This window comes from Leptopilina boulardi, unplaced genomic scaffold, assembly GCF_019393585.1.
Source record: "Leptopilina boulardi isolate dan_hultmark-lab unplaced genomic scaffold, ZJU_Lbou_2.1 LbouV2_204, whole genome shotgun sequence".
NCBI classification, from domain to species: Eukaryota; Metazoa; Arthropoda; class Insecta; order Hymenoptera; family Figitidae; genus Leptopilina; species Leptopilina boulardi.
The window spans coordinates 953,888-979,627 of record NW_026137757.1 but is presented as its reverse complement, the minus strand read 5'-3'; the positions used below and the strand labels follow the sequence as shown (position 1 = coordinate 979,627).

Here is a 25,740-nt window from a genome sequence, read left to right as displayed (position 1 = left end):
GCGAAAGGATGGCTAGTCACTCTTTAGATAGCAATTTTTATTATACATTCTTTGCATAATATAGAGACTTTTTTTATTACTTTTGTTACTTGCATTATATACCTGCATTGATTATTATATTTATTTTTTTATTGTTAATTACCTTGTTTTTCTATTTGATTTTTATTTTATTTAAAATATATCTTCTTACGAAGGCTTAAATTACATTATTGACTTTATCCTTTCCTTGCGAAGTTACGAGCGCTCCTATTCCAATTAAATTAATAATTAGCAACATAGATGTCGCTTCACGCCATCTATATTTAAAATCTCAAACTAAGCTTAACATATGTACCCGGACTCCATCCGGCGAGCAGATCCTTTGACAATTTAAAAATTCACATCATTACAATTTATACATGTTAAAAATCGATATCGACAGTTTTCTTAAAAATTTATCACTAATTATTTTTAAAAAAAGAACATTAAAATCGGTTAAGTAAACAAAATTCGTCACTACAGTCGAGTTCGGTGCAGAAAGGAAGTTTTGAAGTCGATATTTTTGAAGCATCTTCCGGTGGAATGGCTTTCGAGTTTAGCTGTTTCGGATACCGCGGATCTAACGCGTTTAGCCGCCATTGATGATAAAATTGTTGAGAATAGTTCTTTGTCCAGTTCAGTGGCTTCGACTTCAGAAATAAAAACTGAAGATGCTCAATCTGAAATGTTGAGTAAGATGGAAAAAGTGTGCACAACCTGTAACTGTTCTAAAATGGTTATTAAAATAAATATTTCCCTGATTCCAACAGATCATAGAACCAAGAAACAATCCATCAAATCCGTGCTTTATGCCGCGAAAAACTCGCTCATAAACACGTATGGCATTTCGGTTTTTGAATATTGGTCTCCGTCGATCTTTAACCCTTTCGTTCCCAAACTAATCTGAGAACTTCAGAAAAGAAAAGTGCAATTGTTCTTACAGTTTTTCGGATCGCTGATGACGAATTTGAGGTCAGATTTTTCAAATTTTCCAAATTAAAAATGACGGATACAACATGGCGGACAATTTTTTTAAAAGTGATTAAATCCGCTCGAAAATGGCTATTCGGGGGTTTTTGAGGTCGCTGATTACGAATCCGGTGTTAGTTTTCAAAAATTCAAAATGGTAGATTCAATATGGCGGACAACTTTTGGAAAATCTAATGCAATTCGCCTCAAACTCGTTACTGGGGGGGTTTTTGGGGTCGCTGATTACGAATACGGTGTTAGTTTAAAAAATTTTAAATGGTGGATCCAATATGGCGGACAACTTTTGGAAAATCTAATGCAATTCGCCTGAAACTCGTTACTGGGGGGTTTTTGGGGTCGCTGATTACGAATCCGGTGTTAGTTTAAAAAATTTTAAATGGTGGATCCAATATGGCAGACAACTTTTGGTAAATCTAATGCAATTTGCCTAAAACTCGTTACTGGGGGGTTTTTGGGATCGCTGATTACGAATCTGAAGTAAGATTTTTAAAATTTCTAAAAATTCAAAATGGTGGATCCAATATGGCGGACGAATTTTTAAAAATCGTTTTAATTCGTCTGAAATTTTTTACTCAGGGTTTTTTGGGGTCGCTGATAACGAATCAGATGTTAGCTTTCAAATATTCAAAATGGCGGATCCAACATGGCGAATAAGTTTTTTTAAATACCATTAATTTTCGCTTGAAAAAATAGTTGTGATTTATTATAATTATTATTAACTTTTTTATGAATAATTTATAGTGGTGGTGGTGGTGTGGAAGACCGTAACAAATTTCAGACGTATCAGAACGATTTTAAAAAATTCGTCCACCATATTGGATCCATCTTTGAATTTTTAGAAATTTCAAAAATCTGACTTCAGATTTGTAATTAGTAACCCCAAAAAACCTCAAGAAGCGAGTTTGAAACGAATTGGGTCAATTTTTTAAATTTTATCCGCCATTTTGAATTTTTGAAAACTAACGCCGGATTCGTAATCAGCGACCCCAAAAACCCCCAAGTAACGAGTTGCAAGCGAATTGCATTAGATTTTCCAAAAGTTGTCTGCCATATTGGATCCGCCATTTTGAATTTTCAAAAACTAACACCGGATTCGTAATCAGCGACCCCAAAAACCTCCGAGTAACAAATTTCAGGAGAATCTGAACGATTTTAAAAATTGGTAATTTTTAATATTTATTTATATATTTTTTTATACAATAGAAATTTTTAGACATCATCTGGTCTAGAAATTTTGAAAGCTCTATTCCTCCTGAAGAAAATGCCTCAAAGCAGACTTAGAAATATTAATTTTGTTCAAAGTTATTGACGTTTTTGTAGGTGGGACATATATGTCCCATGGGAACGAAAGGGTAATGTAAATTTCAAATAGCATGTATGCCCTACGCAATAATAGGGACTGATCTACCAGCAGCGTATGGTCTTAGCGTTGACCTTCGAAATCATAGATTAATTGACACACACGTAAGTTTGGTGGATCAGGCTTCTGGATTTGTGAAAATTTGAAAGATTTTCCGATTATCACCGGTTTCCACAGGCCCTCCTATCGCCGAACGCTCGGGCCGCCTGTCTACCAAACAGTTGCTTGTAGCCAAAGCACATTTTCGAAAATGAGGAAAGATTGGCAAGTGTCGACCTTCGAGCACGTGTTGGGCGTCACCTCTTCATCTTGCCCCAAATAATAAAGGTAGTTAGAGAATGTGTGGCGATTATCGTCGTTTAAATGCGGTAACGATTCCGTCATTACACCATTCGGATTATACGAATTTACCGTGATGAATTTTGGACTGCGTAATGCAGGACAAATATTTCAGCGATTTAAAATTTAATTAATGTTTGTGTTAATAATTCATTTTCTTGACTAAAATGGTCATAAAATTCGAAAATTTTTGCAAATTTCAAGATTTAAATTTCCAGAAAACTGTAATTTTAGTACCCCAAACAAGCTCTTATAATACATGCCTATATAAATATGAATATATATAAAAGTACATATATATGTATATAAAAGCATATACCGTATAAGAATGATTTCATACTGATCATAGGTAAGCGTGAGAGCGGCAATTGGAACTGCGCATAAGAGTGACTTCGTCGCACTCGTAAGCTGGTATTTTCTTGAAAAAGGATATGTTTTCGTAAATCCGCTTTTTCTCAGAACAACGTTTTTTGGACCTGGCGTACATCCTAAAAAAACTATTGAACCGATTATGCTAAAATTTTTATGTTTTATTCTATATATACACAGCTATCGTTTAACCATTTTTTAAATAATTTAAGTTGAAAAAACAAGGTCGAAGATGAAAAAAGTCCGCCATTTTGTATTTTTTTCATCGAAAATAGTTGATCGTAGTTCCGACGATATTGCGACAAGCTTACTTTTCAAGAAAATATTCTAAAAAATATTTCTTTTTTTTCAATTTTCAACGGTGGAGCACAACTCCCCACTGTTTTTGAAAAGTCATAAAACCAGTATTTTCGTATTTTCGAAAAACTCTCCACCCTCCCCTATTAGTTGAAAGTATCTCATCATAACATCCTTTTGCCATCTCACTTTGTTGCACTGGAACAAAGATTTAGCCACGTCATTATGGACATTGTCGGCCTCTTACCATCTTGCGACGGATATAGATATTACCTCAATGATAGATCGATTTTCGCGATGGTCAGAATCTTTTCCTTTGAAGGATATTGCGGCGAAAACTATTTACCGTGTATCCCATAAACATAAACGGAAGATATTTTTGTTTAAGGACATGAATTCTTGCTATCATGTTTTCCTTCGTGCGGAAACAATTAAAAAGTCATTAAAAAGTCCTTATTTTAATTTTATTAATAGTACCAAAAGAGACGAGAAGTAATGTTGCGATTAATGTTCCTCCTAGTAACATCTTGGTGTCTACACCTGATATTGTCCCTTTACAGGACAATCTTGTCCTACGAATGAGTCTAATATCCCTTCGACTAGTGATAACACCCCTGGGGTTGACGACAATTCTCGTATTATTGATAAAAATAATATTAAGGTACCTCCTTTAAAAACGTATGTAAATAAGAAAAAGGGAGTTAACGTAGTTAAGAAAATACAAGTTACTTTTAATTCCGCTCATTTAGATTATCATTATTCTTGCGCAAGAAAATAATATATTCAACTGATCAGTATTATTAAAATTCGACGAACATTTTATTGTGATCTGAATCTAATTTTTTTTTATTTTTATAATATGTGACAACCCGTGCATCGAGATTTGTTATTTAATTAATTTAATTAATAGAGGGGTTCGACTCGTCCGGGAGGCACAAGTTAGTCCACAAGGATGATCCTTTAACGTCTTGAAAATTTCCCCATTTGGCAGCAGTGAACAATGCAGGCAATTAAAGTTGGATAGAAAGAAAAGAGAATCGACCAAACTTACCGGAGATGATTAATAATCGGCAATAAGTAATCCAACGAGTTTTCCAGTAGTTATCTATGTAATAATTATGGCACACACAATTAAATTATTTCACAATAGAAGAAATTTATTTGTAAAATACTCAAATAGATACAATAGTATAAAATAAACCGCGGTATATACAATATATGTCTATCCGGCGGTAGCACGCTTCGCTCTGCTTTTTCTTTATTTTCCGGCTCACGACAAAAACGTGGTTTTGTCGTCTGCAATCAAGCCGTTCGCTTGCGTCACCTAGCGGCAAGACGCTACATGACCCGCGGTAATTCAAATTTCGGGGAGCTGACGGTAACGACCATTTAATAAGTTTTGATAGAAACGATTTTCAATCGTTACAAATAAAAATAAGTTTTTATACACGCGATTTTAAATATCCCAGCAAACACGTTATGTATCAGCTACATAACAAATGTAATGCTGTGAAATAATTCTGTTATTCTATGGTGATATAATTGTTACATAATTTTAAAACGTCTATGTTATATAACAATATGATATATTTATTACATCACAATGTGGTAATTTTTGGTATGTCACATTGTTCTTTAATTGTTATGTAACTATTATGAAACTGTGTGACATAACACATGAATATTTATGTTATTTTTTTAACAAAATTTTTTTCTTTTTAACTTTTTAAATTATTTAAATTTCCTTAAGTATATTTTATTTTACATTTAATGCATATTTATTTATGAATCGATAAATTTATTGATTTTTAATAAACGAATTATTTAATAATATATAAAATAATATTTTTTAATTTATACTTATTATTACTTTTATTTGAATAGTTAATGTAAAATGTTTTTTCCTTCCATTATTTTATATTAGAATTTGAGATTCTTTCGATTATTGGAAGCAATAAATGAAACACCAAATTATTTATTCGGCAACGTTTCGGTGTCTTGGTTTGACACCATCCTCAGGCCACTTGTTCAATTAAAATTAAAGTTATTTGGTTACATTAGTAATAAGTCTAAAATTTTTTCGTCTAAAAATTAAATTCGAATAGACGATGTCATTCATCGCAAAGCAAAATAAAAACTGACCTAGTTAGTCAGTTTTTATTTTGCTTTGCGATGAATGACATCGTCTATTCGAATTTAATTTTTAGACGAAAAAATTTTAGACTTATTACTAATGTAACCAAATAACTTTAATTTTAATTGAACAAGTGGCCTGAGGATGGTGTCAAACCAAGACACCGAAACGTTGCCGAATAAATAATTTGGTGTTTCATTTATTGCTTCCAATAATCGAAAGAATCTCAAATTTATTTGAATAGTTTTTTTTTGAAAATGCAAACAATTTTTTTTTTAATTGAATTTGAAAATTTTAATTTAAAATTTGAAAAATCATAATGTAGAAAAACTAAGGGCGTACTCTCACCTTTTGGCTGCCTGCCTGCCGCAGGAGTTGTCATGGCAACGTGCAGGAGTAAAAGAGAGAGAAAATTCAAATTTGAATTTACTATCTCTATTACTCCTGCACGTTGCCATGACGTAACAAATACGATTTTATTATATATAACCTTAAATTTTTCTATTTAAAATTTTTTCCGATTAAAAAAAAAATTTTGGAAAAAAGACGATAAAAATTTTTTTCCGGGTATTTTTTAAAATCCTTTAGTCAAATTTGAGATATTAATATGACAAATGACACTACCAAATTTTATCTAAATCCATTAAAACCTGTTAAAGTTATCGTCTAAACAAAAAAGCGATCCACACACACATACATACATCCGGACAATTGATCAGGATCTCATATAACATGTTTCTATATAGAAAATTACAAAGGGATCTTTCTATAGTTTAATTTATATTGCTTCAAAGTGGCGGAAACAAATTTTTTTCTATATAGAAACATGTTATATGAGATCCTGATCAATTGTCCGGATGTATGTATGTGTGTGTGGATCGCTTTTTTGTTTAGACGATAACTTTAACAGGTTTTAATGGATTTAGATAAAATTTGGTAGTGTCATTTGTCATATTAATATCTCAAATCTGACTAAAGGATTTTAAAAAATACCCAGAAAAAATTTTTTATCGTCTTTTTTCCAAAATTTTTTTTTTAATCGGAAAAAATTTTAAATAGAAAAATTTAAGGTTATATATAATAAAATCGTATTTGTTACGTCAAGACAGATCGATTGGTATATATAAAGTATAGTTTCAATTTAAATTTAAAGAATTAATGAAAGTTAAAAATCAAAAATTCACATTTTGGCAATAAGATTTTGTGATTTTTTAAATTGAAGTTTATATATGAAATAATTGTATTCCTTGCATGAATACGAATCGATTGGTATATATAAAGTATAGATTTGGGGTAAATTTAACAAATTAATGAAAGTTAAAAAAAAAATCCCATTTTAGCTGAAAAATTTTGTATTTATTTAAATTCAAGTTTAAATATAAAATAATTGTGTTCTTTGCATTGAAAAAACAAAACATATCGATAAATTGTCAAATTTATGTAGAAACTTTACTAATTGTAATCATAATCGTAAAGCGTTACTTTCAAGTTAGTCCTAATCTAAACTCTAAAACTGTAAGAACTAGAATAAAGAATTATTCTAAATTAATATTCTATATTTCTTGCTAGTCCCTTAAGGCCCAGTGTTTCCCCAATAAAATAAATGAATTAATATAAAGTGCAAAACGACACGACAGTTGAAAAAATGAAAAATTGTTAGACACTGTGGAAGTTGCAATTAAATCCCTTGAAGATTTCGATGAAAATAAAGTTCCACAGAATTATTTAGGTTTGATGAATGTATAATGTAAGTTTAGTAGTGCGTTACATTATTTGTGTAAAAGTCGGTTAGATATATTATTTAATAGTTGCTGTCACAAAAGAAAAGTAAAGTTAAAAGTTTTAAAATTTTTTATCCGTTTTATTTCAAAAATTTGTTATTTCACTTAAGCTTTGATTCATTAGTCTTTTCCAGCATAGGAGCAAAATCAAACATTCCTAAAGAATATGGTTCTTATGTTTTTCATGTACATGGACAAGTGTATCATAATAATACATTGTAAAGCGATTTCAAGTTCATGGGCCATGCTGTAAACAAAATAGGAATTCACCCTGCATGAATCCTGAGATGGGTCAATTAAATGTTTTGCTAACAATTTGATGATCGTAGCATATAATCTTTATTTAAGTACAAAATTTGAAAGTCATATTGACTGTGCAATAATAGGTTATAAAGATGATAATCAGGAAATGCAATATGATGAAATTAAAGATTATTTAAACACACGTTAGGTATGTCCAGCAGAAGCTATGCACAGATTACATTTACAAATTAATTAAACAATTGTATTAACCTACAACACCATAATGCTGAAATAGTAAAACAATAACGATTTTAAAAGAACATTATTAATTTTGTGAGATCGAAATTCCAATAACTTTTTGTCAAATAAAAATAAATTTTTAATTTTGCTAAAAAAAATTATAGATATCACGCGCGTTTCTTTTAGCTAGTTCAATAATAATTGATTTTTAGACTTTGACCAACAATGACAACATTTTAGAAAAGTACGGATTAAATTAGATAACTTATAATTTTTTTTCGGACATTTCAGAAATTTTGCCTCATATGTGAAGCGCTCTGAAGAAAGGAACCTTAGAAGCAAAACATTATAGGTTACATTTTAAAACTTCGAAGTGAAAATACACGCAGAGGATAAATTTTCAATAAAAATTATTGATATTCAAGTTTATATCACATCCAAATTATTCAATAAAAACTGATTTTTCTTTTAATATAAATAAAAATAAACTTTTAATCAAGGTAAAATTATCGTAAACATAACCTACAATTCGTTTGCTTCTAAGGTCCCTTTCTTCAGAACGCGTCATATATTTAACACATTATAGTTATATATCGGTTTATATTCAATTCACTTTTTTATTCAAACCATTCGGTTCAGTACATTATATTTACAATAGTCATAATTATTTTCTCATTCACATATTTTTTATTAATGGATAGACCTCTACATCCCTTCGCGATCAAAACTTACTCTTAGTCACTAATAAAGAGTGAAAAGAGTTGTGGACTTAGCACTTCTCCATGCAACAGCCCCCTTGTGACCTTGACAAAGTCCGAAAGACCGTGGCCTGTTTTAATTGCAGCTGAGGCGTTCTCGTAAAAACTCTTTAAAACATTTATAAATTTCGTACTCAATCCTTTTGAATGCAACTTCAGCCACAACAAATTATGACAAACTGAGGGAAAGGCGCCTTTAAAATCCACAAACGCAGCATACACCACATATTTCTCTGATGACGTAAATGAATTTGAATTAATGCTTGCAGTGTAAATATGTTATCTACGCACCCTCTCCTCTGCCTCTCCGAAAACCTGATTGAAATTCCGGAATTGCCTCTGTCTCATTCATCCATGCTATCAACCTATCCGCTAAAACTTGAGTAAAAAATTTCGCCATGCAGCTTACTAAATAAACTGTTCTAAAATTTTCCGGTTCATTCACACTTACCTTTTTTGCAGCATGGAGATTACCAAGGAACCCCATGCTTTTGGAACCTTTTCAGATTCTAATATTTCATGTAAAAAATTATCTTGATAAAAAATCCAATTTTCTAGCAGTCTCTTATAAAAGCTAAAATTTAACGAGTCAAAACCAGCAACTTTATTATCCTTAATTTTTTTAGGCTTTTTAAAATTTCACTTGTTTCGATATATGCATCTAATATCAGACATGAGACCTGAGCCAACGAAGGGCAACTTATGCAAATAGTAGGGAACATTGAGTTTAAATATTCTTGCCATTGTTTTTTACTTATGCAGTTTTTTTATGCTGTGTAACGTTTATCATTAACAATTGACCAAAAAATTTTAGAGCATTTAGCTGTAGCCAATCGCGCCACTAAATCTTTTTCATAGTCGACCTTCGCTTGCTTTATCGTTTTTTATAATATTTTTTAGCTTGCATATAATCGAATTTCAAAGAATCTAAATTATTATCTAGAGAGTCTTTATGGGCCATCACCATGCTGCATTTTGCTTCTCTACAATTCTTGTCAAACCATGGTTTATTTTTTGAAATAATTTCCGTGTTATTTTTGTTCTTAGATTTCATTCCCAGGTTTTGCGCCACCGTGACAATAGCATCAACCAAGTTACTGTTTAACATATCTATATTCCCTTCTACTTTCGCAACTTCATCCCTCAATCGCATGCCGTTCGTAAATTCAGATGATTTTAAAATATCAAATTTTAATTTATAGGCGTCTTGACTGTTCACAGAGTTATCCATAATTTTTTTATCAAAAACTTTCAAAGACAAAACAGCAAGCAAATGGTCGGATTAGGTCGCTAAAGGTAACACTTTCAAATTTTCAACCAACTCTACGCTATTTAAAGGAGTCCAAACTAAATCGGTAACACTTCTACCCTGGTGCCCCACAAATGTCCAATTGACAGGAGAATCTGCCGCAGTTCTTCCGTTCAATAACATCAATTCATTATACTTCATAAAATTTACTAACTTACTACCCCTCTTTGTTAAAACCTTATCTAATGAAAATCTTTTATATGATATATTATTTACATTACAAAAGGTATATTTGTCTAATTGATTTGATTCAGCAACTCTACTACTAAAATCTCCCACAACAAAAACTGGCAAATGCTCATAATTTGCCTTAATAAGCAACCAGGATTTGTCAAAGTGCTCCAAAAACTAACTGAGACTTGCTACAGGCGACGTATATACACATAGTAAAAACTCGAACTTAAATGTTTTAACTTTAATAATTAAAAATTCTTCTTTCGATGCTAATAATTATGAACAAAAAATTTTTTTGCTTAGAGCAATCAAAATACCTCCCTTAAATCTTCCTTTTTCTGCTTCTCTCCACGCCAAAGAATAGTAAATCTGCATATCCCCTGAAAGGCAATTGTTAAACTGGTCCACTGAGTTGCTCCATGTTTCATAAATGCAAATGATATCCGCCTTAGAGACCACCGACTTCAAATCCCTGATATTGAAGAATCCATGCACATTCCAGAATATGACCTTATGAGAACCTTCTTCCTTGAGGCGAATTTCAATAATTTAATTTCCGTAAAATTCTTCTATTTTTGTCTCTCTCTCTGACCGAATGGCTGATTACTAATAATTTGTAGTTTGCTGCTTGAGAGGCGTATCCTCTCCTGTTGCCGCGATGGAAGTGGTAAGCGAGGGTTTGGGGGAATTCGTTAAATATGAGTCCAAAGTTTTACTTCCATAGGCCTTTTTCGCCTGCTTGGCTCGACGACAATACATGTGGAATTAATAAATATTAAATAATAATAAAATATAAAGTTCCCACACTTTCTTAAATCTTGCACCATCTACAGGGCTAAATAGTAAAATAATAAGTTAATAATATTTTATAGCATCTAGTTTGTATTTTTACTACACGAAAAAAAGTGGAGAATAGACCCAACTCTTGATAAAATGGTGATTACAACAACAGTATAGTCGTTATTAAACATACTTGAAAGTCAAATTAACACAATGTTGGCTAATGAACTGACAGATGTCACTACTGAGTGGGAAAAAATTAGATTATCATTATATAATTAATATTAAAAATAATAGCAATATAATAATTGATTATTATATAATTAGCAACCTCAAAAACCCCCGAGTAACGCGTTTCAAGCGAATCCAACAAATTTTTTGAAAAGTGTCCGCCATAACCCAGCTAAAAATTCCTATACAGGATCTTTAAAGGATCCCTATAGGTTCCTACATAGGATCCTAAAGGGAGCGTTGACGCAAGTCGAGCTGAACTGTGATTAGTAGAGGGTAACTGGAATCGGAAGTTAATCCAAAATTTATTTGATTGATTCGAAATGAGCACGGTTGTTTGAAATGGTTTTTATTAAAGGCATTTTGAAAAATATTTTTTGAGGTTATGGTAGTTTTTTGAGGTATCTCCTCAGATGGAGATACCTTTATTTTATGTGTGGTTGTGTAATTCTAGTTATTACGAAATTCACTCTACTAGTTTTTATCGTCATTTTAGACGATGATTCCTCATCACCGTGTTAGGCTTTGAGATATTTTTCATACATAAAAATGTGATAATTATTATAATTAAGATATAGATTACAAAGATAAGATATAGCATTACAAATGTAAATGTCTAGATTTATAAATTAAAATAATGTAATAAAAATGTTTACCGTTTTATAAAGTTGCTTGACTTCATGTTCTATTTGTGCTGAACTTAAAAGGAGTCGCAAACCATTATTGATGGTGTAGTTGCTTTCTTGAATTACCATTTGACGAAGACTTCGAGACTTCTTTAAGTCACCCAGAAGATATGTGGGTAGCGCTGTATGCAATAAAATCCAATGCAAAGTTACATTACAATCTCGAATTAATTTTATTACTGATCCTAATGTACTTTCATCTAAAGTAACTTTCGTTTTCACTTCTTCAGTTTTTAAAATTTGTTTCTATAAATAACAAGAAACAGAATTAATTGACTACCAATTACAGCCTACTTTATGATTAAAATTCAAAAACCTCATATTACCTCCATGGCTTGGCCATGCTTCTGAGAGATAATCTTAACGTTATTGATCTCTAGCGTGTTATTTAAAGCAGAACGAGCAGCTTTGTAAGGAGCCCACCAGTCCCAAAGATCTATTACGATTCCCATATAAACACTGATAGCCCACGTATCTGGAAAAAATCTGTCTACGATTTCTCTCATAATTGCAGGCTGATTGTGTAATATTGATGGTTTAAATGCTAATATCACGACCAACATTGATGCCTGATTAGCTAATGCCACACTTCGGTGTTCCGGATGGGGAAATGCAACACTTTGACTGTAAAGTTCATCGGACCTCAAACGCGCAATAACAAGATCAATGAAGGAAGAATTTATCGACACTCTCCTGAAATCAAAAGAGTTTAATTCCATCAGATTTTTTTTAAGTCGTAGAATCAAAGATCATCAAGGATTGAAAAAAATTTTAACGCTACTCCAGACTTTTTAAAATTACATTTTTGCCTAAATAACAGTTTATGGATGTAGAAATAAGTTACAATTGATATTATACCTGTAATTTGCTTAAAAATAAATACCATTGTAATCAATGTAAAGTAAGGTTGCCACTTCTCATTGTGGCTAAAATCTTAAAATAGACTAATTATCACTATTTTTCATCTAAAATTATTGAATATCAAGCCTTAATATTGCTTTCGGGGTGAGCATTTATTGATAAGCAGACTTTTATTGATACTAAAAGAAGAAATTACACAAGGAAATAAGCATTTTTAAATCTCCGATTTCTTGGAGTTCACCGTGTCTACAGCGGGCATACTCGTATAATACATCCTTTTTTATCCTTCAGAACCTGTAAAAGAACGTCAAAAAACCCCAAGCATAAAAAAGAATGCTCAAAAAGTTATTGCACAATGAAAATTAGATTTCATGCGAGTTGAACCAGGAATTTAAAGATTTTCTTCAATGTCACCAGTGAACCATCTTCACATTAATTTAAAACCTTGAAAACCCATGTCAATATAGCCTAAAAATACAAAAAATTTTCATCCGCTTTATCTTCGAAAATAGCTTCGGGACCAACGCGAAATTTTCAGTGAATGTAGGTATATTTAGTGTGTATTTAAATAATTTTCGAAACCCCATATTTTTTCTTTTTTCTGCAAGAAAGTTATTGACTTTCAAAAATATTGAAAATGAACAAAGTGGCTATTTTATTTTTAAAATTTTTTATACTTATGAAGAAAAGAGAAGAAAAGTGCAAAGAAATTCTAAAATTTATGGCAAGAACTTTATATTTCGTAAGTTTTTATTTAATTTAATGTTTCCTATTTTTTATAATTAATGAATAAAATCGCAAAATTAGGTTATTTGACAGGTGCACTTGTATATCATATTTTATATATTATTTCACATCTTTAAATAATTATATCAATTGATAATGGTAAATTTATTCATTCTTAATAAATTCCAACAATTTTTTTTATTTTATGGTTTTTTTTACATATTTTGTAATGGCTAAAAAGTTGACAGTTTTCAGCACCTCACATACTTTAAATTCATATTTTACAATAAATAATTAAATTTTTAATAAAATTCTTTTCATTTCGTGATCTTGATAATTTCAAAATCATTCCTGCAAAGTATTATAATTTTTAAAAATTAGTCAGCAACGACTTTACTCGAAATATAATGGTTTGACTCTAAAGCTGTGTTTTTGTTAAAAAAATTTTTTCTTACTTTCCTGTACAGAATCCTGCCAGGATCTTGGGCAGGATATTGGAACTGTGATTCTATACAGGAACATTAGTTACTAAAGTTCCTCTGCATGTTCCTGTGCAGGAAAATATTTAACTTTCTTTTTATGCTAAGGAACATTTGTAGGAACCTACATGCATTAACAATAAATATAACCAAAAGTTAATCTACGTTCATTAGATTTTAACCTTTATATACATTTGTGATTAATTTTCTTTGTAGCATATTAAATACATAAAAAAATGATTAAAATTTTTGAATTTTAGGTATTTATTCCGTGTTATCCGAGTTTTCGCTTATCCGAGGCGCCTCTTCCCCACATTACCTCGGATAATCGAGACTCTACTGTACTTACATAGGAGCCAATAATATTCCCCACTTAAAGTAAGTGGGAATTATTCTTACAATAAATAATAAAGTCTCGCTACCTTGCTAACGCTTTTCTTATTTCTTTGAAATTTGAAAAAGATTCATTTATAAAATTTGATATTGTTCCATATTTAATTTCTAAATTTGTGTTTTATTGTCTAAAATGTATTATTATTTGATATTTTAATACTAAAGAAGCTGTAGGTCTTTTTTATGTCTTAAATATTATATTTTGTAAAATGTTCATCTGTCGAGAACTATTGACAAAATAAAAAAAATATTTAAAGAAAATAGAAATTATATTATTTTATTGAAATTTCAAGTAAGAGCTCCCAAAAGGGAGTTGCATTTTTTTGCTATATTTTTTTGTTCCTGATTTCTAATTAATTATAATTAAAGCAGAGATGTGTTCGAAAATCAAACAAAAAGGAAAAATCACTTATGTTCCGTGCCTGGATTGTCGTGCGGTGGGCACCATAACTCGGTCCAGAATTGATCTAGATAAAAAAAGCATTACTTTCTGCAACTCGAAATCTAGAGGAATATGTATCCGTTTTAAAAAAATGCATTTTTCGCAAAATGGCATCGATTTTAAGGAAAAAGTGCTTATTTTTGTCAAAATTTCGTTACTTAAATTTGTCTAGAAAATTTAAATATTATTATTTCAAAAAATCCGTACATATTTCTCTAGATAATTATATCACAAACAAAATAAAAAAACGAAGAGGATTGATTGAAATTTGTGGCAGCTAGAGTGCCCACTGAATTTTCAAATTTAGTGATGAGAAAAACGCAATTAAATTATTTTTAACAATTTGGTCGTGATTAACAATGATTAAATTAAAAATTACCTGTAATCAGCTTCGTCGGGTCCATATAGCATATCATTTCTATGCCTATAAAGTGTATTTTAAGCAAAAAAAAATTTTTCCTGATTTTTTAAAAATTTCAAAGTGGTGTAACTCCTTAATTAAATAATTAATTAATGTTAATAAAAAATAAAATATTTTAAAAATTAATGAAGTTATTGCAATTCTGAAGCTACCAATTGAAAGCTGACGTAATTCCTCATCCACCGAGCTGTATATGAACTATTTTGGATTAGAGGATTTTTTATAAACAATTGCAATGTTAGCAAGACGACTTGTTAATTCTACAAGAATTTTATTTAAGCCTATAAAATCATAGAAATTAATAAAAAATTTACTACTTAAAAAGCAGTTATATTAATTAAAGAAAATAATTCCTTTTACTACATTTCATTTAACTGGTGAATAGTAGTTGGATTTACTACTCTTCAAATTTTGAGTTGACTACAATTCCACTTGTTTTTACTACCGTAAGAAAGTTAATTTTACTACCGACCTGTAGTAGTACTTTAATTACATATTTACGTAAAATCAACTATTACTTATTAACTTCTTAAAAATAGTTACATTAACTACATGAACATGATTAGATTAACTAAAAAAGTAGTTATTTTAACTACTTTCTAGTCAACTACCCAATGGTAGTTGAATTTCTCGGCAACATTTTTTTCAGTGTACAGCCCGATCCGATCAACTTTTTTTTTGGAAGCTAATTTTCAAATTGGGCATAGTGCCCAATGTAAGATTCCGCCGCCCAATGTGAGGGCCCAATATTTTTGGAATTTGTACCACAAGTCTAAGCCCAGAATTTCAGAACGATTACGAAATGGAAGGAAACTAATTTTTTTACTATAGACCTCACATTGGGCTGCGGAATCTTACATTGGGCTCTGTGCCCAATTTGAAAAATAGCTTTGAATTTCTAATCCTGTGACCCCAAAAACTCCAAAAGATGCGATTTTATAAATTTATTTATTTGTCAAAAAATGTTGAGCCCAATCCCAGACATTGGGCCCAATATTTTTTGGCTTTTGTACTACAAGTTTAAACCCAGAATTTCATAACGATTCTGAAATGGATATTGAAAATTAGTGGGTTTTATTTAAACAACTAATTTTTTTTAATGTGGGCCTCACATTAGGCCGCGGAATCTTACATTGGGCTTTGTGTACAATTTGAAAATTAGCTTCGAATTTCTAATCCTGTGACCCCAAAAACTCCTAAAGAAGCGATTTTTTAAATTTATTTATTTAACGAAAAATGTGGGGCTTAATCCCAGACATTGGGCCCAATATTTTTGTCATTTTTACTACAAGTCTAAACCCAGAAATTCATGGGGATTACGAATTGGATACTGAAAATTAATGGGTTTTATTTAGGACAACTAATTTTTTTTACTGTGGGCCTCACATTGGGCGGCGGAATCTTACATTGGGCTGTATGCCCAATTTGAAAATTAGTTTCCAATTTTTAATCCTGTGATCTCAAAATCCCTCCAAGATGCGATTTTTTAAAATTTATTTATCTGTTGATAAATTTTGGACCCAACATCTTGGATTGGGCCCAATATTTTGGGCACTTATACCACATGTCTGAACGCAGAATTTCATGGGGATTACGAATTTGACACTGAAAATTAGTGGTCTCATTTAAGAAAACCACTTTTTTCATTGTAGGGCCCAACATTAGGCTCCGGGCCCAATTTTTTGGTTTCAAAAATGTACATCTTTTTGTTTAGAACAACTTTTGTCTTGAAATTTTTTTACAAAAATTCTTACTTTTCGAGATATTTGCAAGTTTCCATACTTTTGAAACACCCTGTATATTAAAGTACTTAAATAAAAACTATTGCACCAATTAAGCTAAAAATTTTATGGCTTATTCAACCCAAGCAGCACGGTACATCCCCTGAATATCCCTTGAATACCACCGTGGAATATTTCCATGATCTTCCAGGAAAATCAAAATGTCCGCCTCATGGAAATATTCCACGGTGACATTCAGGGAATATTCCAGTGACATTGAAGGTAATATTAAAGGAATATTCCAGTGATATTGAGGGAATATTCCACGGTTATATTGAATTTCTTTTTAAAGTGTTGAAATAATAGAAATGTGTTATAAATTGTTATTTGAATAAGTAAGAAGATTAAAAACACATTTAAAAAAAAAATTCAATATAACCGTGCAATATTCTCTCAATATCACTGGAATATTCCCTCAATATCACCTGAATATCCCCTTAATGTCACTGGAATATTCCATGAATGTCACCGAGGAATATTCCCTCAATCTCACTGGAATATACTCTGAATGTCACTGTGGAACATTCCCATGATGCGGACATTTTGATTTTCCTAGAAAATCATGAGTTTATTCCACTGTGGTACTCAAGGGATATTCAGGGAATTTACCGTGCTGCTTGGGTACACTTATACAGCTATCGTCGGAACTACAATCAAAAATTGTTATTAATATTTAACGATTTTTTTTAAACAATTTAAGTTTAAAAAAAATCTGCCCGCTCCCCCTTCGGGGTAGCGGACACATTGTCGTCCGCGCTTCGCGCGGGGGGCGCGCGAAGACCACTTCGTCGCGCTACGCACTCCAAATGTTAATGCTGACTCTACATTTAATATTATATTATAATATTTTAATATAAAAATTATATATAATAATTATATTATTATCATATAGGATTAATTTTCTTAAAGTTCTTCGACTTTAAGGACAACATTCTTATCATGGCACTCGCGTTTCACGCTCGAATGTATGATGCGGAATTAGAAGTGTTTTTGAGTATTTGGATTTTTCAAATATATGAAACATTTGAGCGAACGAATACATTTAAGGGGATAGTATCCCATCTCCATTATTTTTTTCAAATAGTTTTTTTAATTAAACAATTTATTTTATTTACTTCAAAGTTGTTATACATAAAAGTAACGGTTATACACTATTCCCAGTTGAAAAATCTTGTACAAGATCATGTACATTTTCTTGTTCAAGTTCAAGTACTTGCACATTCGCGTGATCTTGTACAAGAGTAGAAAACGAACCTGTAAATAGAATTGGAACAAAGTACATGAACATGTACATGCAAGTGTACTTGTTTGCGACTTTGTGTCAACAACATTTTATGTCTACATACATACATACAGACACTTTCGCCGGGCCATGATTTTTCGACTCAGGGCACCTCAAAACGTAAAGATTTCATGGAAACAGAAAAAGTCAATTTTCGACCAATTATAATACCTTCTTATGTAATGAGAATGTAAAAATAAATGCTTTTTTCATTAAAATCTCAAAAACGTAAAGAGATAGAAAAAAATGTTTAATGGCAAAGTTGTAGCTGATAAAATATTGAAGAAAAAAGTCTCTGGGGTCATTATTCCAAAATGAATACATTACAAGATAATTGAGTCAGAAAGTCTGATTTTTGTGTAAAAAAATATAAATAATATGTATTGTAACGCGGCATTTTATTGCCTGCGTTCAAAATAAATAAACATGATTAATTTAACGTCAAATTAACGCCAGAGCGGGTATCACACTTTATTTCACTTCAATTCTATCACTTTTATTTTACCTTTATTTACAATAAATTCCATAATTTCACTAATGGGCGAACCGTCAGATTATTGTACACCGATCATAAAAAAATTAAGAATAAAACTAACACTTTTCTTTCTCTTACTTTACATAAAATGATACTCGGGGTTAAGTCCCCAATTTCACAACTATCGGGTCGATCATCGACTTAAACATCCTTGAAGGAAGACATGAAGGGAAGTATTTTCTGGCATATATAATTGGATGTGAGTCCCAATTATTCAACATTGCCAGGAAAACAAAGATCCACTTTTAATAACAGAGACCTGTCAAAACACTGGTCATCGCCATCTTCCAGACAAATGTTATTGTGCAGCGCCCCTATCGGTGATTTATCGAACTTTCTTTCGACCGTCGATAATTAATGAAGTTACCATCTGACGCGCATCGATTAACAATGGTGGATCTTTTGTAACTCGGGCGAGACTCACCATGTAGACGAAGCGCGACGAACGGACGCGATGACGCTGACGAACAGCCATTTTTATTCATTCTCGTTTTGGCGTTCGCGACACAGACAGTAGTCCGTAATTCTGAAGTGCAAAATTAATTATAAAATAAGAAAGGAAAATGAGACGAGGACTATTAAGAGGACGTCGGCGTATCTCCGGTGAGTCTCTCGTCCATTAAAAGTGAACTTTCGGCTGATTTGATCGCCTAAAAGGTTAAATCATAAAATCTCTGTTCTACGAAAATTTCTGTGTTTTCACAGGTCCCTTCTGGACCTGTTTCAAATTATAATTAAATTTCTGTGTTTTCACAGGTCTCTTCTGGACCTGTTTCAAATTACAATTAAAGTGTGGTTTAAAAATGATTTTGGTGATTTTCCTTACCTACCCGGTCTCCTTGTTAACAGCTGGGCTAGCATATTAAATTCATTAAATAAATGGTTTGGTTAGTTTCCACAAAATAACCTGGCGTCTCGTGCATTAAATTAAAATAAACCAAATATAGCGGGTATTTTGCTCAAATCCACAATTAAATTAATTAGTTAACATTAAAAATTTCAGTAAATTTAATTAAATAAATAAATAAATAAAAATACACGTTATAGTATATAGAGTGGTTTTTATCTAATTTGATATTTTTTTCACTTGTATCATATTTTTTTCTATTTTTGACACTAACTTTGTGTATGCAAAATTGCAAATCGATTTGTTTCGATTTACAAAAGTTATTGTGTCTATATACATACATACATACATACATACTATGACAGCAACATAATCCATAATATATAAGGAATAAAATTTTTTTTAAATAGTTTAAAAGTATTTAATAAAATAAATTTTGTAATAAATAAAATATTTAATAAAAGTCACTGACATGTGGTACTAACCCCTCAAACTTACATATTATAAAATTACAATTTCAAGAATACTTAAAAGTAGAAAATGAAATAATTTAAAGAAAGTGAAGAAATTTTTATTCTCGCAGTAATAAAGAAGTTATAATGTATAGTAAAAAATCAAATTTTATTAAATGAACAAATTGAAAGGTTTACAATAAGCGGTTTATTTACGCAATATAACATGTTAATATAGAGAATAGATAGTGTTGCCGCGGGACGAAATGATAACATGCAAATTCTTGAATCGACTTTTTGCATGGAAGAGTTTAAGGGGAGATTACGATGATTTTGAGATATTTTTCAAAGATTTTTTTTATACTAAAAAAAATATTTATTATTTAGAATTTTTTTATAATTTTTTTTTTCGTCTGAAAGAGTCGAAAACATTTTTCTTTTTTTTAATAAACTACAGAAAAAAGGCTACAGAAAGTCTATTCCTTATAGTTTAACATTAAATAAAAAATAAATGGTTACATGCTGGATTCTAAAAATTCCATGATTCTTTTTCAATAGTTCAACGATCTTTTTAAGTTATTAAAGAAAGTTAACTAAAGTTCTACGGAAAAAGTGTCCCGTCTTAAAGTGACAGACTAGTCTCTTAATAATTGAACAATTTATTTTTTCCGTGTGCAGTTTCGATCAATACGCGTTTAAAGTTTTTTAAGTAGGTATAAATTAAACAAAAAAGTGATTCTTACTCAATCGGCGATTTTGACTTTGTACATAGTTCCTTCTTCGGCTTGTAAAAGATCATTTTCAAGTGATTTAATGCCAGTCAAGTAGTAGTAACCCTACTGAAAATCCCTGTACAAGATCTTGTACAATTTCCTGTACAGGATCAGTAACTGAACTTGTACAAGTTCTGACCAGTTCCTGTACAGGAAAATGCATACGAATTTGGAACAAGTTCATGTGTGAGATCTTGTACAAGAAAGATACTTGTACAAGAAAATGTACATGATCTTGTACAATTTCATGTATAAGTACTTGTACATGAACACGTCCATGTTCTTGCAACATGTTAATTCATGTTTTACTTTACTAAAAATTAAAAACTTCAAAGACTGCGCAATAGTTTTTAGCATGCATGAGTTACGAATCTTAGTGGTTAAAAATTATCAAAATCTCAAATTTTATTAAAAAAAAAATTTTACAACTATACATGTGCAAGAACATGAACGTGTTCATGTACAAGTACTTATACATGAAATTGTACAAGATCATGTACATTTTCTTGTACAAGTATCTTTCTTGTACAAGATCTCACACATGAACTTGTTCCAAATTCGTATGCATTTTCCTGTACAGGAACTGGTCAGAACTTGTGCAAGTTCAGTTGCTGATCCTGTACAGGAAATTGTACAAGATCTTATACAAGGATTTTCAGTAGGGAAGTACCTCTGGACCATTTACTGCTACCCGACTAGTATGTATAGGGTAAGTCCGGGGGAGTTGGCCATGCGGGAGAGATGGCCAATTTAAATATTTTATAGAATTTGCTGCTAGTTACCGCTTCTCAAAGATTAGTTCGCTTTGTTTTGTGGCAAACCCCAATTAAAAGAAAAAACTTCACGAAAAATATTGAAAAAATAAGTAAAAAACAGATTTTTTATTTTGACTAGTTCTGAAGAAAGTGATGAGTTTACTTTTGTCACTGGTGTTATGTTATTTTATAGAATAATTTTGAATTTTCATGTTTTTTTGTAAAGTACACTGAAAAAATTTTGGTGTACCGGTTGTACTGGTTAGTTTAAAAATTTTTGTACTTTAAAAACGGACATCAGTTATCCCGGTTTGGTGCAACCTATTTCCCCTACAGTGCTTCTGACGCACCAAATCAGGATAACAGTTGCCCTCAACTCATAGTACAACAGTTTTACCGTAGATTGCGCATCTGATACAACAAAAATTTTTCCGCGTACATAACCCAAGCTTTGTCATAACTTCAAATTTATTCAAGAATTTTATTTATTTATTTAAATGTTAGTTGTTTCAATCTGTCTCCTGACATTAGGAGAGATGGCCATGTTTTTTCGATGTGAGATGGCCATGCTGTTTAAGAGTTATTGGCACCCTTGAGATTCGTGTGTTCGCTAAAAAAAACATTAATTCTGTGGCAAATGAAATTTTCATGACTAAAAATAAATAATCCTAAAGCAGTTATAGATTTCAGAGCAATATCTATTATTTGTGGCTTGTCGAAGCCACTGGAAAAAATAGTTTGTAGACAGATGACTGAGTATTTGCGTGACAATGAACTTTTTGAACCATTTCAATCTGGTTTTCGTGCTAAACATAGTACATGTACAGCATCTTTAAAATTTACTTCAGATATAAAACTTGCTATGGACAAAAGGTTTGTTACTGTTGCTGTATTTTTCAATTTTTCAAAAGCCTTTCCCTCTGTAGATCACAGTCGGCTATTACATAAGCTAGAGTCCTTTAATATGTCAGGGTCTGTCTGTAAATGGTTTGGGTCCTATCTTCATTCCCGATTTCAGAAGATCATGGATGAAAGAGGTGAATTTTCTGATTGGGACAGGCTTGAGTGTGGTGTCCCTCAAGGGGCAGCCCTCTCAGCTTTACTTTTTAATATTTTCATTACTGAGTTAGGAGAAAAACTTCAATATTGTAAATTTCATAAATATGCAAAATGATTTTAAAATTTAACTGTCCGGTCCGTTAAACAGTCTTCCTGAAATGATCAAACATATGCAGTCAGATATTAATTATGTTGCTCAGTGGGCGAGGAACAATATACTCAAATTAAATTCGAATAAAACTCATGCTACGGTATTCACCTCTTCTATTTATCCTTCTATTGAAACCCTATCAGCCTTTCCTCCTCTCTTAGTAAATGGGACTCATATTTTATATAAAGAATCAGTGAAGGACCTTGGCTTGTTGTTGGACCGTGGTTTATCTTGGAAGGAGCAAGTTAATAGTATATCGCGCAAAACCTTCATGGTATTACAACTACTGAATAGAAATAAAGATTCTTTGCCTACTCCAACTCGCTTATTACTGGTGAAATTGCTTGTGCTTCCTTTTTTTGACTATTGCTGTCATGTATATGATTATATCACCAACGAATTGAACAATAAATTAGAAAGAGCGTTGAACAACTGTATTCGATTTGTTTATAATTTGCCTAGGACTGAGCATATTACTGGGTATAAAATTAGATCGGGATTATTGAATGTTGCCCCTAGAAGGCAACTTTTTATTGGAAATTTAGTTTATTCAATTATTAATAGTAAAACACCTCTATATCTTTATCATTTTTTTAATTTTAAAAATAGTGAGCAGCTGAATTATGCTAGACTTCGAGAAAGAAAAGATATATTAATAATTCCCTTTCACCGAACATGTAAAATGCAAAAGTCATTCATTGTAAGAAGATCTGATTTCAAAACAAAATTAGCAGAACTAGAAGATACAATTCAAAACGTAGATGGTGATATATTGATTGTTGGAGATTTTAATGCGAAAGCAATTGCTTGGGGAGAAAGACATACAAACTCAAGAGGTAGACGAATTATTCAGATGATGTCTAGACTGGACCTGATTATTGGTAATATTTCAACGTTTTGAAGAGCTCGAAATGCACAAACAATTCTAGATATCTCTATGGCTTCTGAAAATTTGTCGGCTCATATTACAGGATGAAAAGTGTTAGAAGATTACACGGGAAGTGATCATCAGTACATCAAGTTTAACGCATATGATGAATTGAAACAAGAAAACATTAAATCTACTAGCACTAGAATATGGAACGTAGCAAAACTCGACCCACAAAAATTAATAAAAAGTATGGAAATCGGATTACTCGAATTAGACCTGACGACTACGTATAAAAATGGTAATGCTGAAACGGTAGTAAATAAACATATTAAACTGTTAAAAAAGCATACAGTGCTTGTATGCCAAGAAAAAATCAGCGGAGAAACCAAAACGAAGTTTACTGGTGGACAAGTGAAATAGTTGACCTAAGGAAAAGAAGCCTATACTTATGTAGAAAAACACAGCGTGTAACGAAAGAAAAACAAGAAATTATACTTAAGTGACAAATAAAATATTACACAGAAGAAAATTATATAATTCCAATAAAAATTAAATAAAATTAAAAAAATATTGATGATATAAATAAAACAATAACGATAAAAATTTGATCCAATGACAATATTATAATTTATTTAACTCCGACAATTTTGACTGATACAAATATATCCGTAAACTTATATTTTGCACACATACATAAAAAAATCGCAATTAGTTTCAATTAGTATTAAACAAACTTCCATTTAATCATAACATATAATTATTAATACCATATACTGTTATGAATAAAATTGTCGGGGTCATTTTAATTCAATTCAATTAATGTAATAGTAGTAATATTATATTTACTATCAAATGGAAAATTAAGCAAAAATTACAATAATAAAATAAAATATGAAGAATTTAATCATTCGTCCAATATATACCCATACGCACACATTATTACAAAAAGAAAATAAAAATACTTTACGAAAGTCGGCGAAAGATGAGAAATCGAAGAGGATTAAAGTGGATAATTTGCAAGCAGGTCCCAGTGACCAGTCAAATATTAAATAGATTTACTCCACCCTGGTCAAAAGTATTATTCCATGAGGCGTTCCTCGAATAATGGCAGTGTCACAATTTAGAAAAGATCGTATTATCACAGCACAAGTGAATTAGGTGAAAAGTCACCTTGGTAAATGATAAAATTATGGAAAGCATAAAATGATGGCTATTCCAATAATTATTGCAGTTATAAACAAATGAAAGCAATGTCTCAACAAACTAACACGCGGATCCGCGATTTTCTTAAAAATCTTGTATAATGGTGACTTCTTCAAACTCTATCTTGATCTCATTGGCCAAATTTTTCCATCACTCACTTCCTCGTACCTTATAAATCCGCCTACTTTTCTCGCAGCTGATAATAATTTCCTTATCAGCGATTTAAAAAGAAAAATGCTTGCGAATTTCTGGTTACTGCAGCAAATTATAAGATTTCGAAATAACAGTTGGGTAAAACTATAAAAAAGCAAAAATACGACTGTTGGGAAAAGCTTATCAAAGATGTGAACACAGATCCTTGGGGTTTAGGATACAAAATCGTGACTAAAAAATAGGGAAAATTCAAAAATCAAGAACTGAAAGAAGCAGAATTGATGAACCACATAGTCAACACGTTTTTTTCATCTCATGAATGCCGATCGGATGAACAGAAAGAAATACAGCAAGAAGATATTCCCCTATTCATAATAGAAGAATTGATAAAAGCTGCCAGTACTCTGAAGACGAGAAAAGCGCCAGGTCCTAATGGAATTCCTGAGGAAGTGTTGAAAGTATTAACAAGATCATGCTCGCTGATGTTTTTGAATATGTACAATAAGTGCCCTTTAGAAGGTATCTTCCCAAAAAGATGGAAAGTTCAACGGTTGGTCCTTCTGGACAAAGGGAAAGGTAACCCAAGTGAGCCGTCGTCATATAGTTTATGAAAGGACGATCTACCATTGATGCTATCCAAAAAGTGATATCCTAATTAAACAAAACGAACAGTGGACCGCAACTTTCACGGCAAATTGCCTTATTAGTTACACTCGATATAAAAAACGCGTTTAATTCAGTCAGATGTAGTGACATGTTAAATGCATTAAAAAATAAATTCCACATACCAAAATATCTTTTGGGTACAATACAAGATTATTTAAAAGATCGGGACCTAGTTTATGAT

General features: G+C 31.3%; 1 protein-coding gene across 2 annotated transcripts in view; it reads right to left on the bottom strand.

Moving 5' to 3' along the window:
* Window positions 1–25,740, bottom strand: part of LOC127278525 (WASH complex subunit 5) — a 290,329-nt gene that overhangs the window by 186,391 nt on the left and 78,198 nt on the right. For both annotated transcript variants that reach the window (XM_051300266.1, XM_051300265.1), the window contains exons 5-6: window positions 12,036–12,402; window positions 11,680–11,955 (exon numbers count right to left, since the gene is read on the bottom strand). In XM_051300266.1, the coding sequence (XP_051156223.1) occupies window positions 11,680–11,955; window positions 12,036–12,402 (643 nt within the window). The remainder of the gene's footprint in view (window positions 1–11,679; window positions 11,956–12,035; window positions 12,403–25,740) is intronic.